This window comes from Epinephelus moara, chromosome 5 (assembly GCF_006386435.1).
Source record: "Epinephelus moara isolate mb chromosome 5, YSFRI_EMoa_1.0, whole genome shotgun sequence".
NCBI lineage: Eukaryota > Metazoa > Chordata > Actinopteri > Perciformes > Serranidae > Epinephelus > Epinephelus moara.
The window spans coordinates 14796732-14812464 of NC_065510.1; the positions used below are offsets into that span (position 1 = coordinate 14796732).

At 43.4% G+C, this 15733-nt stretch overlaps 1 protein-coding gene across 2 annotated transcripts in view; it reads right to left on the reverse strand.

Moving 5' to 3' along the window:
* Window positions 1-15733, reverse strand: part of neurl1aa (neuralized E3 ubiquitin protein ligase 1Aa) — a 101696-nt gene that overhangs the window by 75044 nt on the left and 10919 nt on the right. For both annotated transcript variants that reach the window (XR_007569991.1, XM_050045240.1), the window contains exons 2-3: window positions 6720-6970; window positions 6293-6614 (exon numbers count right to left, since the gene is read on the reverse strand). Coding sequence is in view for 1 of the 2 variants with exons in the window: in XM_050045240.1 (XP_049901197.1) it covers window positions 6293-6614; window positions 6720-6970 (573 nt within the window). In the remaining variant the exon portion in view is untranslated. The remainder of the gene's footprint in view (window positions 1-6292; window positions 6615-6719; window positions 6971-15733) is intronic.

The window sequence follows — 15733 nt, forward strand, 5'->3', positions numbered from 1 at the left end:
CTTCTGCTTTGACCTCAGAGCAGCCTCAGGATGCTGAACAGATGATAGATCTCAAGACATAACGGCACATGTAAGATGTTGCTCTGAACATGTACTAAAGAAAATAAATAGGCTATAATTAATATTTTCATAGTTGTGTAAGTAGTGAGGGGATGTTTATGATCAACTGTGAATACCTGACATTGAATGCTCATTAATGCAACATAGTCCAACAGATTAAAGAGATGCTAATTAATATTTCTTAGATGAGAAATGGTTCAAATGACTAAGTGCAATGCCGAAGGGATCATTAACCCATAGACTGTAAAAACAATGGACGTAGCCACTCTGATGTCACCCATTGGTTTGTGGACTCCTGTTTCGAAGCCTCAAGTCTGGCATTAAGGCTGTCACAATCTTGTTTTTTTGGAGCCAGAAGTGACCATATTTGGGCGAGAGGGTGGCGCTGCAGAGAAGCAATGGGTGGATCTGGCTGAGAAGCTGAGGACACTATACGCAGACAACCTTTTTGTCATGCTGATCTGCCGACTCCGTCAAACACAACATGCTTGACCTAACCACAACACAAACAGTACAGGCTACAACCCATGCAGCTGCTGAGAATTTGAGCTCCGCGCTGGGGACTGCCTGCCACCCGCAGGCCTAGTGACAGGGCTAACTGTTAGCATCACCTGGCTAACTTTACCTAACTGTTATTAAAGGGTTCAACAACAGAGTTAAGCGGTGTCGATTTTAGTGTCTGTGTGAGTTTGTTGGGACTCTTTAAAAGCTTGGTGTTGGATGTAAGCCCCTGCTGCTGTGTTAGCCCGGTATACACTGTGTGATTTTGGGCTGTCCTAGACGATACATGACCAAGCTGACAGAAACTTAGCGAAATCTTTGGTCGTGGCTCTAAAACGTTGGTCCTACGTCGCTCAGTGAGAGAGGCTCAAGGATGGCCGTTGTCGTGTTCTTGCAATCAAAGACAACCTGGGATCAAGAAGGTGAGCATGAAGCATATAGCTGCTAAAGAGCAAGATGTTGGCAGCTGGTGGAGAACAAAACTGAGTTAAAAGGAAGGTGAGTATTGGATTTGCATTCATCAGGTGGACACAGACAAAACTCCTAGTGAATGCTTGGGTTGCTCCATGTCTGCTGAATGCTGATGTCATTTTTATGAATAGGTTGTAACAAGCTCATTTTGTCTTTAGAAAAGGACGAAAAAAGATACAATTCATTTTGCATTGTAAGTGCATAGAGATGGTAGAGTACCAACCTGTGAGCTCCCATGACAAGACATATCTTCTGCTTGTCTAAATGTTTGTAATAATGAAGCAAAGCACACAGTGTGTTCATGAAAATACCTTCACCAAATACACTGACAGGCAGCTGACAATACACAGGAGCCATTAGAAAAATCAGTAACGTGAAATGAGCAACATAATGCAACATCTGGAAAAAGAAGCCCGTGATGTGAAGACAGGTAGAAGAGCTGATGTGAATAGGTGGTGGAAGCTGCCTTTGAGGGTGTGTGCATGTTAGTGTGTAGAGCTGTTCCTACTGGATGGAGACAGCAGAGACACTACCAGAGGCCTCCTGCTAATTTACATTATGAAAAACCTGCATACACAAGCTGTACAAAATGTCTTTGAGCGAGAAACTTAATCCACCATAGAATTTTAATTCAATCTTTATGTAGCAAGGATTATAGTATTTCCAAGGAGGCACAATGAATAATCTCCCTCACTGCTGAAAAACGCTGAAATGAAGAGAATATAAATGTTATTGATCCTACAGGGGAAATTTGGTCATCACATCGGCAGAGAATAAAGGCGTAGGCTGGAGAAATGGAGATTTTGAGTGAGAATATGATAAAGGATCCAGGTAAATGTAAAAAAAAAAAGGGGTTTAAAGATGTCCACAATTGTAGCACATTTCTAAGATGGCTATTTAGGTATTGGAGGATTTAGAAAGAATAAAAAGTAATAAGGAAATTCTGCATTTTTACCACTTCTATTGCTATATGTTGCCTCTCAAGCTGTGGGTTTAATTGAGAATACCAGGCTGGAAAAAAAACAACAGCTCCTCAAATGACAGATAAAATAAGGAGAGAAAGCGAGGGGAAGGCCTCAGATGTGAAAGCCCAAGGGCTTATCTGAGGATAGGGAAAGGTTCATGGAGCGTTGCACGCAGAAACGTGATGCACAGAGCTGACACAATTGGCCATTCAGCATCACAAAGGGCCATGTCTAGTCTGGGTGATGTATTTCTATCTCGACCCTCGGTAGCGTTCCAGCCCTCTGAACAGGCCCCTGTTTGTGGGGGCAGATGTCAGTCAGTTGGCCCCCAGAGGAACATAAGCGTTGCTCTGTAGGCAGCCCTGCATACAGCCTGACTGTAAAAAGACAGTAAAAATGACTTAAGTAGAGCTAAGCAGAAGCCAGCGTTTTGAAATGGTGCTGGGAGCAGTGTTTCAAAGGGGTCAGACATCTCTCAGAAAGATGCATTACAGAGACTTCAATCAGAGCAAACCTCGGGGTGGTAAGCTCGGCCAGTGGGCCTCCACTATTTGATATTTGAACCATTTTCTGCATGTCCCATTATCTGATATTTCTTTTCCCCATCTGCAAACAATAATTTATCAGGACAGACTACTGAATATGGCAAGAGGACTTTGAGTTATGAACCATAAGTGGCACTTGTCATGAAAGGAAAGGCAAACACAGAGAGGGGAAAACAAAGACTATGGACTCCTTCATGTTCAAGACATTAAACATCCACCCCCACCACCCTGAAGACATCAATCGACACAGTGCACAATTACAATCAATTGTGCTATCTATGGGACATGTGACCCCGTGTCTATTTTTACAACAGAAGAGGGGACGACAGCACTGAATCTCCTCGGAGAACAAATATGTGCATACATTCTCTCACATCAAAGCCTGTGCTATACTATCCAGGGCTATGTCTTTGTGGTATGCATGCTAAGCTACCCAGCATACCTTGATAATGCACAGCAACCCCCCCATCACTGCTTTCATGTAAACACAGGGGCCAGATATTGGTCAGATATAGATTCATTGTTCATTGTTGTTCCATTGCTTCATGGAAGGCTTACTTCTAAACATGAAAAAACAGGAAGGGTAACTTTTACAAAGGACCTGTGTACAGTAAACACAAGGACACCGAAGAACCTGCAGAGATAAGACCTCTTGGCTTTCAGAGTGATGGCCGGACGATTGACGGTTTGTCAGTTGTGTCTGTTCATTTTAAGCTAGACTGGCTAGACTGCTAGGAATCTGCTCAAAGATTATGGCTCAAACACTTGACTCAAGTTTCAAGCTGCATACACTGAAAGAATGCTGCCTCTGGCAGGTAATATTGTGTCAGAGCTCTCTCAAACTTCATCAGCTTTTGCCACCACTCAGAAGATTTAGAGTCCCAAATGCTTGATGAAACAGGTTGAGGAACTTCATAGGGCTGCCCCTTGAAAGTCGGGGATTCAAATTGCCAGTCAGAGACCCCTTTACCGACTGAGATTGCTTCAAGTCGAGCAGTCTTTTTTTTGATAGTCAGTGTGCTGAGCAGTGCATTCTGGGGACGTTTTGGTCCCCAGATTTTGCTGCGGAGGGAGCGCTCTTGATTTTCACGCTACTCTTTGGTACAGCAACTGAGGACGTGATGCAGCAGCACAGAGGAGGAAAAACTATCTTCTCTCTTCTGCTTAGAAGTGGTGAATTTACAGCTCACAGTCTCTGGCGATCTGATTTCATGGATGCTGCTGACACACTGAACGTCCCACTGAGCCCGTTCAAACTTTAAAATGTATGGAAAAAAAAGAAAGAAAAGGAATCCTCCAATATTCGCATTTAATGGCCAAATCTGATTCAACAGACACAATTCTGAGTCATGCACAGCTCTAGAACTTCCTCAGTCTGTCAACCTAATAAATTAGAGTGTGGCTTCTAAGTAGCCTTAGTGTACCTGGGTCTAACACTGAATATAACAGGAATTATTACTGCTCGTAACGTCTCATGTGATTTGTAACATCGCCTTAGTATGGCTTTGTTGGTTTATTTTCCTGATAGGAAAGAGAATCCAAATCAAAGTTTATCATAAGGAGAACACTTGGGCAGAAGGTAATACCAGCAGCGTGTCATTTACAACACAGCATGAGGGCCGAATTAACACACTAGCAGGCCTTAGGGCACATTGGACTGCGTGTTTGTACTCACCACCTCTGTTTCTGTTAGAGATTCAGGTAAATGAGGACTCACACGACACAGTGTTTATCTGGGCACGCTGAGCGAGCCTCCCTAAAGCTTTCCAAATAAACATGTTTTGTACATGAATCATTTCAAATGCTTCTCTCTGAGTCTGAGCGAAAGCAAACACAGAAAGTAGCTGCCTAGAACGGCCATTATGGCTAATAGGAATCTACAACTTTCTGGCTGGCCTAATCACCCTCCATATTCAATCGTTCTTAACACGTGTGGTGCTGATTCTCACTGTGGTTATTGCCTTCTAAGGACTAAATGCAATTATGGATTATCTTAAAGGATAACTTCGGTATTTTTCAACCTGGGCTCTATTTCCCCATGTGTATGAGTGCGTATGATTCATAGGTACAACTCGTTTTAAAATTGGTTCAGTATTGAGGGAGGCGGATGCAGCAGGGAGCCGTGAAACAAGCTAAAACAGTAACGGGGGCAAATGCGTCCGTTATAAGTTTGCGCATTAAAAGTGTTTTTTTTCGCTACTGACCGGTTCAGATCGCCAGTGCTATCTCTGTAAATAGCATACTAAGCGTCTCCCTTCCCTCTGAGCTGTGTGACGTCATCTCGTGAGAGCTTTGCTCCACTGTGTCTGTAGCTCTCTCTACTCGTGGGACAGCCGTTTTCTTGAGGAAGAGGTGTTTCGGGATTGGACGCTTCTCTTCTTCGGCTGGCAGTAGTCATCTTGGGAGAAGTGAGCACTGCAGACCTGATGGTCTGCAAGGCGCAGTGTCTGGACAGGAGTGTTAGCATCCATTTGTAGCACAACTAGCCACAACTTCAGCATCTCGCCGTCCGACAAAGGCAGCCTGTGAAAGCTGTACGGGGTGTAGTGCGACATCCTGTTCTTGCAATTCGGATAAGCACAAACACGAACCATTGTTTTCAATCGATGCAGTAAAACTCTCAACTGTACTCCAGGACAAGCAGTGCCACTCTGAGCGGCGCTCAGCATGGCTCTGTTTTCTTCCGGCAACAAGCAAAGCTCTCGCGAAATGACGTCACACAGCCCAGAGGTAAGACAAATGCTTAGTATGCTATTTACAGAGATAACACTGGCGATCTGAACCGGTCAGTGGAGAAAAAAAGCACTTTTAATGCACAAACTTATACACATTTGTCCCCGTTACCATTTTAGCTTGTTTTGCGGCTGCCGGCTGCATCCACCTCCCTCAATACTGAACCAGTTTTAAAACTAGTTGTACCTATGAATCATACGCACACATACACATGGGGAAATAGGGCCCAGGTTGAAAAATACTGAAGTGATCCTTTAAGCACTGTGAGTCTTTGCATTTTGATGATTGACCATATCTATTTGAGCTGAAGAATTTGCAGCGCTTATCAAAATTGTTGTCTGGAAACTCCCCAAATCAACTGGAAGAAAAGGCCAAAGCTGGCTAGACTAAACAGTCACCTCTTCACACATTAAGAAAAAGTGATTACAGCATGTAAGATGCTCTGTGTGGGGTTCCAGTAAGTGCGACCCAGCAGTAATAAACACTATCATCTGGTAATACATTTTCCTGGACCTACTACAAACTCAAATTTCTGACAATTTGCTTGCTCAAGTGAGATCTCTATCATCCAGCAGTAGAGTTGAAAACTGTGTGTATCTTGTCATTTTATTCTTGCAATTCAGAAACTTGCAGGTACAAACACTTTTGGTTTGTTTGCTACTACTTCTCTAGCATGAACACACGCTAAATGGTAAAGTATCCACAGCCTCACACACTGTCACACAGTTTCCCGGGATTTCGATGCCTATGCAGTTAGCCATAATGGCTGCCAAGAAATAGTCTGGAGTATAACCATAACATATCCTTATATAAACCCTGTTTTACATACTATTCTGTTAAACCCCTTCATGCTTAGTTTACGATTATTAGTCAGTTGATGAAATTACCACAAACTAATTGCCACACAGTGAATGGGGGGCTTTTAGGGCCCCAGAGGATCTGGGTCCCTAAGGCAGTTACCCTCATTGCCTGTTTGGTAATTCAGCTCTGCATTTTATGCTTCTTCAACCATCTTACCTAGCAGCTGCACTCCGCGGGTCAGACCGTAAACATCAATGAGCGCCCAGAGGGGCTCAGCTGTGCGGACTCCGCTGAAGAACAGCATGGGACTGGACTCGTTAATGCGGTAGAAAACTCTGCCCTTCTTGTCAACCCAAAAGGCGATAACGTTGCCCTCATTGGCAAACTCCTCAGGCAGGGCCTTGGCCCAGAAGCCACTCTGGGACACCAGGTCAGGGCAGGCATACTTGGGCAGGTTGTCTGGGTTTATCCTGGAGGGGTCTTTGGCGGTGAAGCCCAGGCGCAGAGCCCCGCTCCAGCAACACTGCTTTTTAGTAATCTGGGGACAAGAGGACAGAATGTGGCTTTATTGGTCAAGCTAAGATAAAAAAAACAAGAGTTGTGACTCCCCTACTTTTAGGAGCTCCATTCTGACATCAAATACCTTGAGGCGGACTTGCTCATAGAGCGCTATGGGCCTGTTGCTGAAGGTGATGGCGTTGCAGAAACTGGCCTGCCTCTTGACTGTCTTCTGGGCGAGGTCCATGACGATTTGGGATCCCTTGGCATTTGGATGGAACAGAAGTGGGCTGATGGGAAGGGGCCCGCCGACGCTGCCACACTGGATGGGCAGGCACCTCTTGGGTTTGTGGTGGCATCTGTGTGACGTGGACGGGAACGGGCCACCGAGGGAGTCTGAGGCAGAGAGAAACAAAAGGAGAGCGAAGCACAGAGAGGGTTGAGCTTTACTGTGAAACAAAAGAGTCCTAATTAGGAGCAGGAGGTTAGGTTTAGTCACTGTAATTAGTGTCTGATGTTGTTGTTTCAAATTTGATGAAAAGCTTTGCATCACAGAAAATAACATCAGATATTACTGCATAATCTAAGATTTCTGAGCTCTTGTATTTGGGTTCTTTGTTGATTATTTGTGAGCAATGGAGTAATAAGCTAATCAGCCATAATCACAGTGGGCCCTACAGGGTGAAAAGCAAATCTCCGTGCACGTCTAGATTGCAGCACATGTCCAAGACAGAAATTATGCTCTTCAGTTTTTCACATACTGAACTGTTCCCAGACAAACAGCCCTTTGGAAAGCCAAAATGATAAGATGGTCCATGTCCACTGAGAGCCGTTCAGTTGAGCATCTGTCTACACAAGTCTCAAGTAGAAGCCTCGCACTGTCTGGCAGTATAATGCAGTATTACATACCACATACATATTGATAACAGGATCCATTATTTGGCAAATTGATTCATTAAGACATCATTCTTGTATAGAAAAGATCGTAGCTCAATAAATACTAACCAGTCAAATAATTTCATCTTGCCCTCCAACTTGCAGAGAAAGGCTTGACCGACTTGATAATTAGATGCATGGCAAGTAAACTTGTCTGAATGGAGTCTGGGTGAGTGCGTCTGAGGGGGTATGACCACAACACTTAAGGAGCTACTAGAAAGAACATGTACTGGAGCTATTTCACAGATCTTCCAGAGCTGCCAGATTAAAATATCTGAATTAGTATTCTGAGAGCGAGCTGAAGTCTTTGGCTTCGACAGAGAATCCTGAAAATTCCACCATCTGATACTCCTTCAATTTATTATATATCATCATCCCATGATGCTAAATGATTTCCAGAAGTTTCAGTATTTGTGTTTGAGCATTCCAGTACTTTGCAGTGAGGTGGTTTAATTTACCTTTCTGTTGTGCCCACTTTCTCTCAACTTGTCTGGTCTAATTTTACGCCAGCTGGTGATCCACATTTCTCACCTGGATATTTTGTATCCAGCAGGCTACAGAAACCAAGCAATAGCAACCGTGATTGCCGCTTAAAGGTATACTATGTGGGATTGTCGGTTACTGTTTGTAAACATGGTCGCAAGCAAAAGTGAAAGCAAAAGCCAACCCCGAGTTCCCTCTTGTTTGGCGTTTTGCCTCACTATAAATGCGTTATTTTGGTGCTGTGTTTCTTGGGTGCTGCTTATGCTCTAGCACCTGGTTTATAAAGCCCCGACTTCACCTGAGTGCTGCAGGGAAACATGCCTGAAAACAAGAAGACAATAGGAAAATCCAAGCAGAGGGCAGAGTCACTGCAGAAAAACACGATTCTTATGATTTACTGCCCTCTTCCAATTGGAGGAACTGATACATCAATATAAACAACAGTAAAACCCGATGTTTACCCTGATGTATCAGTTACCTGATTTTTTTCTCCAACCAAACTCCGGTCAGCTATGCTGGACACATGACAGCACCAAATGTTGGGCCACCCATCCATGAGAAAAAGTATTGAGGGAGAATAATTATACACACATCACATTGGTGCAAGGCTATCTGTTGTTCGGATTTTTTAACTGGTTTTTAGAAGGGGTTTTAAGACCCAATTTAATGTATTCAAAGGTTATGTGGACTTAGGGAGGTGCAACGGCATCTAGTGTGAAGACTGCAGATTGCAACCAGCTGAAACTTTGTGTTCATTGTTTAAGAGGTTTTTACCAGGAGCTGAATTATCAGCAGAGGTCTCTTCTTCTACAAAACAAACAGAACCGGTGATTTAAACCAGCAGAAACACTGAATAAAGTTTCATGTTACAAAGCAGTGTTCACTGCTCATTGCTGGGGGCTGCTAACTACACTAGCTGCAAGAAAATGTAAAAATGTGGATGGTGTATCTGGAGCCAGGGTTAGGTCTGTTCATTCTTGACTACTGGAGACACAAGCTGGTGCAACATGGGGATCTCTGTAGACATCTAGTCTCAAAGGTCTCAATCCAAAGTTGTCAAATACCAGTGCTTGGTTAGTGATTTCCGGCATTAGACCCTGATGTGTACCCTGGAAATCCAGAGTTCTCGCAAGAGCACAATTTGAATTTGCTCAGCCAGTCACTCTGGCAATCAGTAATGATGCTCATTACCCATGCCCTTGGAACCGAGCTACACCAATCACATCGGTGTATCTGATATAGGCGGGCCAGAGGCAAGCTAAACAGATGACGACAGCGCTGCGACGACGAAGTCCGGAATCAGTCAGGAAACATTGCAAGATGGCTACGGATGAACACCAGTTGTTTGAAACGGCTTTGGCCGCTACAATGAACGAGTTAGACTTGGCTTTTTCTCTAAAAGAGGAACAGAAGATGGCGCTCAAGTCTTTCCTTTGCAAGAAGGACGTTTTTGCTGTTTTGCCGACCGGATACGGCAAGAGTCTGATCTACCAGTTAGCTCCGCTGGTAGCGCTCTGGATACGTCACCCTGTGTATTGTTCTGATTGGTCGTAGTGTTATCCAATTGCGTGCAGTGATATTTTCAAATGCATGCTTGGTGCCGCCCCTCGAGTTGGGCCATTTGCATTACTCATAGCCAGACCCTAAATCTTTTTACATTTGGGTCTGGATTTCCAGGCTAGATGATGTGTTGGATTGGTCCAACAACCACAGACTTTCACCCGGTGTTTGCTTCTGGTAAGATTGTAAACCAAACCCTGTTTTTTTTCCCCTAAAACTAACCACGTGCTTTTGTTGCCTAAATCTAACCACGTGCGTGTGTTGTTGAAGGGGAAAAAAACACCAATTCACAGCGTTGTACCAACATGGTGCGTTTATTTTGAAACTGACAATGCATGTAACAGGCTGAAGTTGAAACCCAGATTGTCAACAACTAAGACACCAAGGGTACCTTACATGTCATATCTCGACGTAGAAAGACGAGGTAGGAGTGAGAACGTGTTGCTGTGGATGAGGACCTGGTCCCTATGTAGATATAAGTAGCTCATTCTAAGGAAACAAATTTTGATAGAATGTTTTATTAACTAATATATGTTTGATATTTTGTAGTACAGCCTTTGCATTACTTTGTTTTCCCTTATGCACTTTCTTTCAATGTATTTTATTCAATTGTTTGTTGTCAGTTGTTTACCACCTTGAGTGGTATAGATGGCTAACCACACCTGTCATCATAGAGCTAATCAGACTGTAGGTATATATATATATATATATAAAGGTATAGGTATAGGTAGATACAAGTAGGATTGAAACTGAATTGATCGAAGGTCTCCATTAAACTGTTGTGGCATGGAGTAAGTGTGCAGATGTTACTTAATTCCTTCAAATAAGAAAGCATTAATATATAAGATATATGACTGCTTCTAACAGTATTGCCAATGTTTTACAGAGCTCTTAAGCTTAATTCCCACCTGTGTCAGGTGCTCAGACTATAAACGGCTATAACTGTAAACGTCTGAGTTAAACTACAGTTAATATTCAGTTTATAGAGCTCTGGACTCACTCTATACCCACTGTCATAATCACAGGAGGCTGTTTGACAAACAAACAGATGAAAGCTAACACTGTGGCAGCAGCAGATGTCCTGTGGAGTCCTGATAAGACTACGCCGCTAGACCTCAAAAACCAGCAGGCTTTGTGTTCACTCTCTTTCTTTGTCTCCGTCCTCTCCCTTTCATCTGTGTTTATCTAGTAATGACCCTTCCAGTTTTTCACCCCGTACGCGTGTCTACCGTTCAATCTGGCCCCAACCTAGAAGCACTTTGGAGGTCTTTTGTCTTAGGCAGAGCCACAGGAGAGCAGTTGTTGAATGTGGTGCACATGGTCCTGGGCAGATTGAGCTGAATGCATTACCGGGCTCTAAAGAGGCGCAGCTGCTGTGGAGGGAAACAGGCTATGTGTGAATTCATGTTCCTTAGCAACCCCTCGTATCTAAAGGTCTTGATCGGCGCACTCTTTCACTCTGTGGCTATCAGCTAGGACACAACAGATGCCTTTTGTTTACTCAGACACAACAAATGATATTTATAGTCTCAGATTGTAGCTTTTTGCAGCTAAGCTTGTGTGTGCTTTCCTGAGAAGCCATTAAACACAGTGGAAAGTCAGTTTACTTTGTTTATGTGTATCATTCTGGTACATTTCTTTTGATCATCCACTTCTTTCCCAAATATCCTAATGAACAACAAAGGTATACAGATAACTGTATTTGCAGGTCAATGGGAGGATGTACTGATTCATACCCTGTAATACAGCTGCACCGGATAAAATAGAATGCGAGTGTCTTCAAGTGCTTTGTGACATTTGGATCCTTCCTGCTATTCAAGGTAACATGTACGGTAAAGGAAGAGTGTGGTTTTTATGTTTGACCTCAATTACTCACAGTAAAAACAACCTTGATGGTTAACTCTCAACACACTCAACCTCATTTCCAGCTACAGCAGTGACATATTTTTAGCAAAAAAGCTCTGATAAACCAGTTGTACTGTACGCTACCTGCTCAGCATCAGCAGACAGCCAAAGTTAGTGACTGCATATCTAACATAGTGCAGCATTTAGCAGCTAAAGAGACAGACAGATATTTCCTTAAGCGGTTGGTGGAGAGCAAAACAGAGCTAAAAGAAAGAGATAATTGGATTTATATTCAAGTGGGGTTATACTTATCCATAGTCAGTGTACAGTATTATATACAGTAAACATCTGTCAGCAAGCCCCCACTTTGAAGAAGCAGCAGGAGTACCGACACAGATGCTAAGCAATGTACTTCTGTGGACGGGCAGCAGCAAAACTCATGTTAGTCACTGAAAAAAAAATCTATAGCAGTTTCATTGTACACTATATTGAGAGTATTTTCACAGCTTCAGGTCGCCATCTTTGCTCTTGTCAAAGCAACCAGACTCCATTAACAAAAATAGTAATTTTGGCTAGCTAAACATGGAAGCTGCTGGTCCACCACTGCCTCAATCAGTAAGTTAAATTGTGTTGTTGTAGACTTTGGTGAATTGGAACAAACCCTTCTAAAATCCAAAGTCACACAATAATACAAACAAACTAACCAGCGGCCCAGAAGCCCAAACCAGTGGTAGACCAGCAGCTACTGTGTTAAGTGATGTTAAATTGCCGTTTTTCTCAATGGAGTCTGGCTTTCAAGAGAGCCACATAAAGGCTTCAGTTCCCCGTTGAAAATCGCTGTCTGGTCATAAGGTAAAGCAGCGAAAATATTGCAAATACAGTGTACACTTAAACTAGTGTTGACGGGACTTTTTTTAGGTGGCTTTGTTATGTTTTATTGCTGACCCCTCCACAGCAGTACAATGCTTAGCTTCCGTGTCAGTCTCCAGGCTGTGGTGGGTGGGGGGTATATTTCCTGAATTAGATTTCGTTGGCATTAAGTTCATAGTACGTGTTTCAGACTGAAGGTTTGAGGTCGTGTTTTTGGCAGTGGAAAGAGCCTTTGTAGAGTAAGGATGTTATTGTTATCTTTTCTCCTGATAAAAATCAAAGTAATTGGAATATTTCCGGCCAATGAAGGTAAGGGTTTCCATTTTCCAAACTGGCTGCTGCTTTGTACAGTAGCCCAGAATGGACAAGCCAAACACTGGCTCTAGATTGGGCCACAGGCGTTTTCGCGTTGGCCACCATAGCTGCCCCTCTGCAATAAAAGCATTGGAAAACACAGATTTGTAACATTAAACTACTTTATTATGTGCTTTAGGGGTTTAAATCAACAGGAGACCTTTGCAGATGATCGGCTCCCGGTAAAAACCTCCTGAACAATAAACATTAAAGGAATTCTAACCGGGAGCTGGTTGCAATCTGCAGCTCTCACTGCTAGATGCTGGTACATCCCTCCAGATCTTACACACTGGACCTTTAAGTTTCAGTTTCGGAAGAACCAAAGCAGCCTGAAGCCCACTGGCTGGTCTCAGTCCTTCAATTACCTCAGCAACACAAATCCTGGAATAGCCTATGCTCCTGTCCACAGAGCCTGAGATGTGACCCCTTGATGTAATCAGCTTGAAAATGGCTCCTGTTAACATCAGTCTGACCACTGCCTTTTAGAAACCTCTGTTTGTGCACACAGTGTTGTTGTGTGTGTTATCTGAGAAAAAGCAGCTTTAACAGCCTCGCAGGAGCCATTTTGCCAAAGGTCAAGGATGTCTTGTTATGAGCAAACAGGGTGCGAAGCTTGTATTCCTCTGCCCCGGAGCGTAGAGGTCTTTATCCCACTAATAACAACAATACACGGGCTTGTGTGCGGCTAATACCTGTCATACACCAATGAACATCTCTGTGGAGCAGTAAGCTAATCTCTTACCATTTCATTTGGCTGATGACTGTGGGTGAGTGAGAGCTGAGCTGCGTGTGTGTGTTTTTTATCTGGAGTTGTGTAGTCGTTACTCATCAACCATCACCTGAGTGGTTTACCATGCAAATAGGGTTTTATAGGTGGGAGAAAACTATTCAAATATTTGCTCAGGATTTGGTTGGCAAACAAATTCCTGGTTGTGGGGAAACAACTGTAAACGCTGTTCTCCATATGAAATGGTCTCGTAAGGTAACAGTCAAGCTGTATTACATGAAACTGGGTCAAGTATTATTTGCAAATAATCAATACCTGGTATCTGATGCTCAGTAAAATGTGTGCCAAGAGGTCTGAATGCGCTGTAACACTTGCAGAGTGTGGTAAGTTGTGAAAAAATCAGCATATGGAAGTATACTGAGTGAATTAAATGAACGTAAAGAATCATTTCCTATATTGAGCTTTCTCTATTGACTAGAATTTGCAGATACCACTGACCCGCTTCACCGCCATAGATAACCATCAATGCTAAACTTAGCTCCATGGAAACATGATGAGTCCACAGCAGTCAGTCACAACAGCAGCGGCACTTAGAAGCGCAGGTAGCCTACATACCAACCCACTGCCAGTACATGTGGCTATGTAAAGCCCAGCTTAACGCTCATCCTGGAAGTCTTTAGGGAAAACACAAACACACACACACAAAGTCACACACACAGCCTGTGTGTCTCTGTGATCTGTCTGTCTCTTACCTAAAATATTTAAAGGGATACTTTGCAACCAGCTTTGTATCACAACAACGTGGGCAGTGTGTGTAAATGAACTGTGGTAAACTTCCCTCTATCTTAGCAATGCCCTGATCTTCCTGCTCATGTCTCAACTCAACAGATTACAGATCTAACAACAACAACAACAGATTATACTTCCGCATTTTCTCCCGCTGTCACAGACACAGGGAGTACACAAGTAGATCGACAGAGATCCGACCCCCTTTCTCTCTTTGGCTCTTAAACTCAGACCAACCTGAGATCAAACTGTAAAAACAGGGCAGCACTGATCAAATATAAATCAAGATTCTGTTCTTGTATTGCCTATTTCTCGCCTAAAATATCTTAACAGACATATTTTAGTGCACTGTTTGACTGTAATCTGAGAATTTGTGAACATGAAGCAGATAACGTGCTGTTTCCTGAGCACAGACATACACATGTACATAAAGACGGACTGCAGTATAGGTCATAAACCCTGACCCCTCGGTGTTGAAGGATGGGACATAGGCCAAACTAAAAGATCATCATACACGCCAAATAAAATTTTCATTGGTCAAGTGTTCTTTTTTCTTACAAGTTTGGTTTGAGCTAGTTATTTGATGCCATAAAAAGGAGGTTTGATTTATGACAGCTATATGTACCAATCATGGACAAAGCTACCATGATGGCACTCACTAGTGGACTGCCATTGTAAAGCCTTGAGTTTGGAATTTCAGCAGTCACCATCTTGGCTTTTTTGGAGCCAGAAGTGACCATATTTGGAGGTGAGGTTGGAGCCGTGGAAGAGTGAAGGATGGAGCTTACTGAGAAGCCGAGGACATTATCTGCAGACAGCTTGTCACTCAAGCAGCCCTGTCCTTCAATATGCGGAAATTTGGGCCTTCATAAAATATACTAGAGTGAGTTATAAAATAATTCACCCCTGTTTAGTTGTCATGAATGTTTAAATTAGCTATAGAGACAAAAAGCTTTTTCGTACTAGGCTGTCAACATGTTTACTTCTGCTGTAAAGACAGGCAGTTTAACATGGGGATCTGTAGGGATTTAATCTGTTTTGGAGCCAGCCTCAAGTGGTCATTCAATGAACTGCAGTTTTTAGCAATTCTGGCCTCAGAGGTTGCCACTTGGTGCTGATCAGTGTGCTCATGATCAGTGGCGCCACTTGTGATTGGTCAGATTTGTGTATGGGCAGGACCTTGATACTGCAGAGATCTCTAATGCGCAAACTCTAGCCCAGGGGTGGCCAACCTGCGGCTCGCGAGCCGCATGCGGCTCTTTGCCTATCAGTGTGCGGCTCTTCGATCCATTAATTAAAACCATCGGCGTGCGGCTCTTCCGTCATAAAAAAAAATCAATTTATTGTTATGGGTGCCTATGGCCCTTTAAGAAATGTAACAGGCTTAAGTGGAGCGAGTGAGGGAGCGAGTGAGAGAGAGAGGAGTGAGCACGGGCAGGTGAGAGGGTGTGGAGTTCGGGAGGAATGCAGGACGGCAGCGCGGTGGCGATATCGAACAACAAAAAATGTCAGGGAAGAAATGCGTGTCTTTGTGTGTGTGTGTTTGTGTGCGTGTGTGGAGAGAGTATGAGAGAGGGAGAGACTGTGTGGATGTGTGT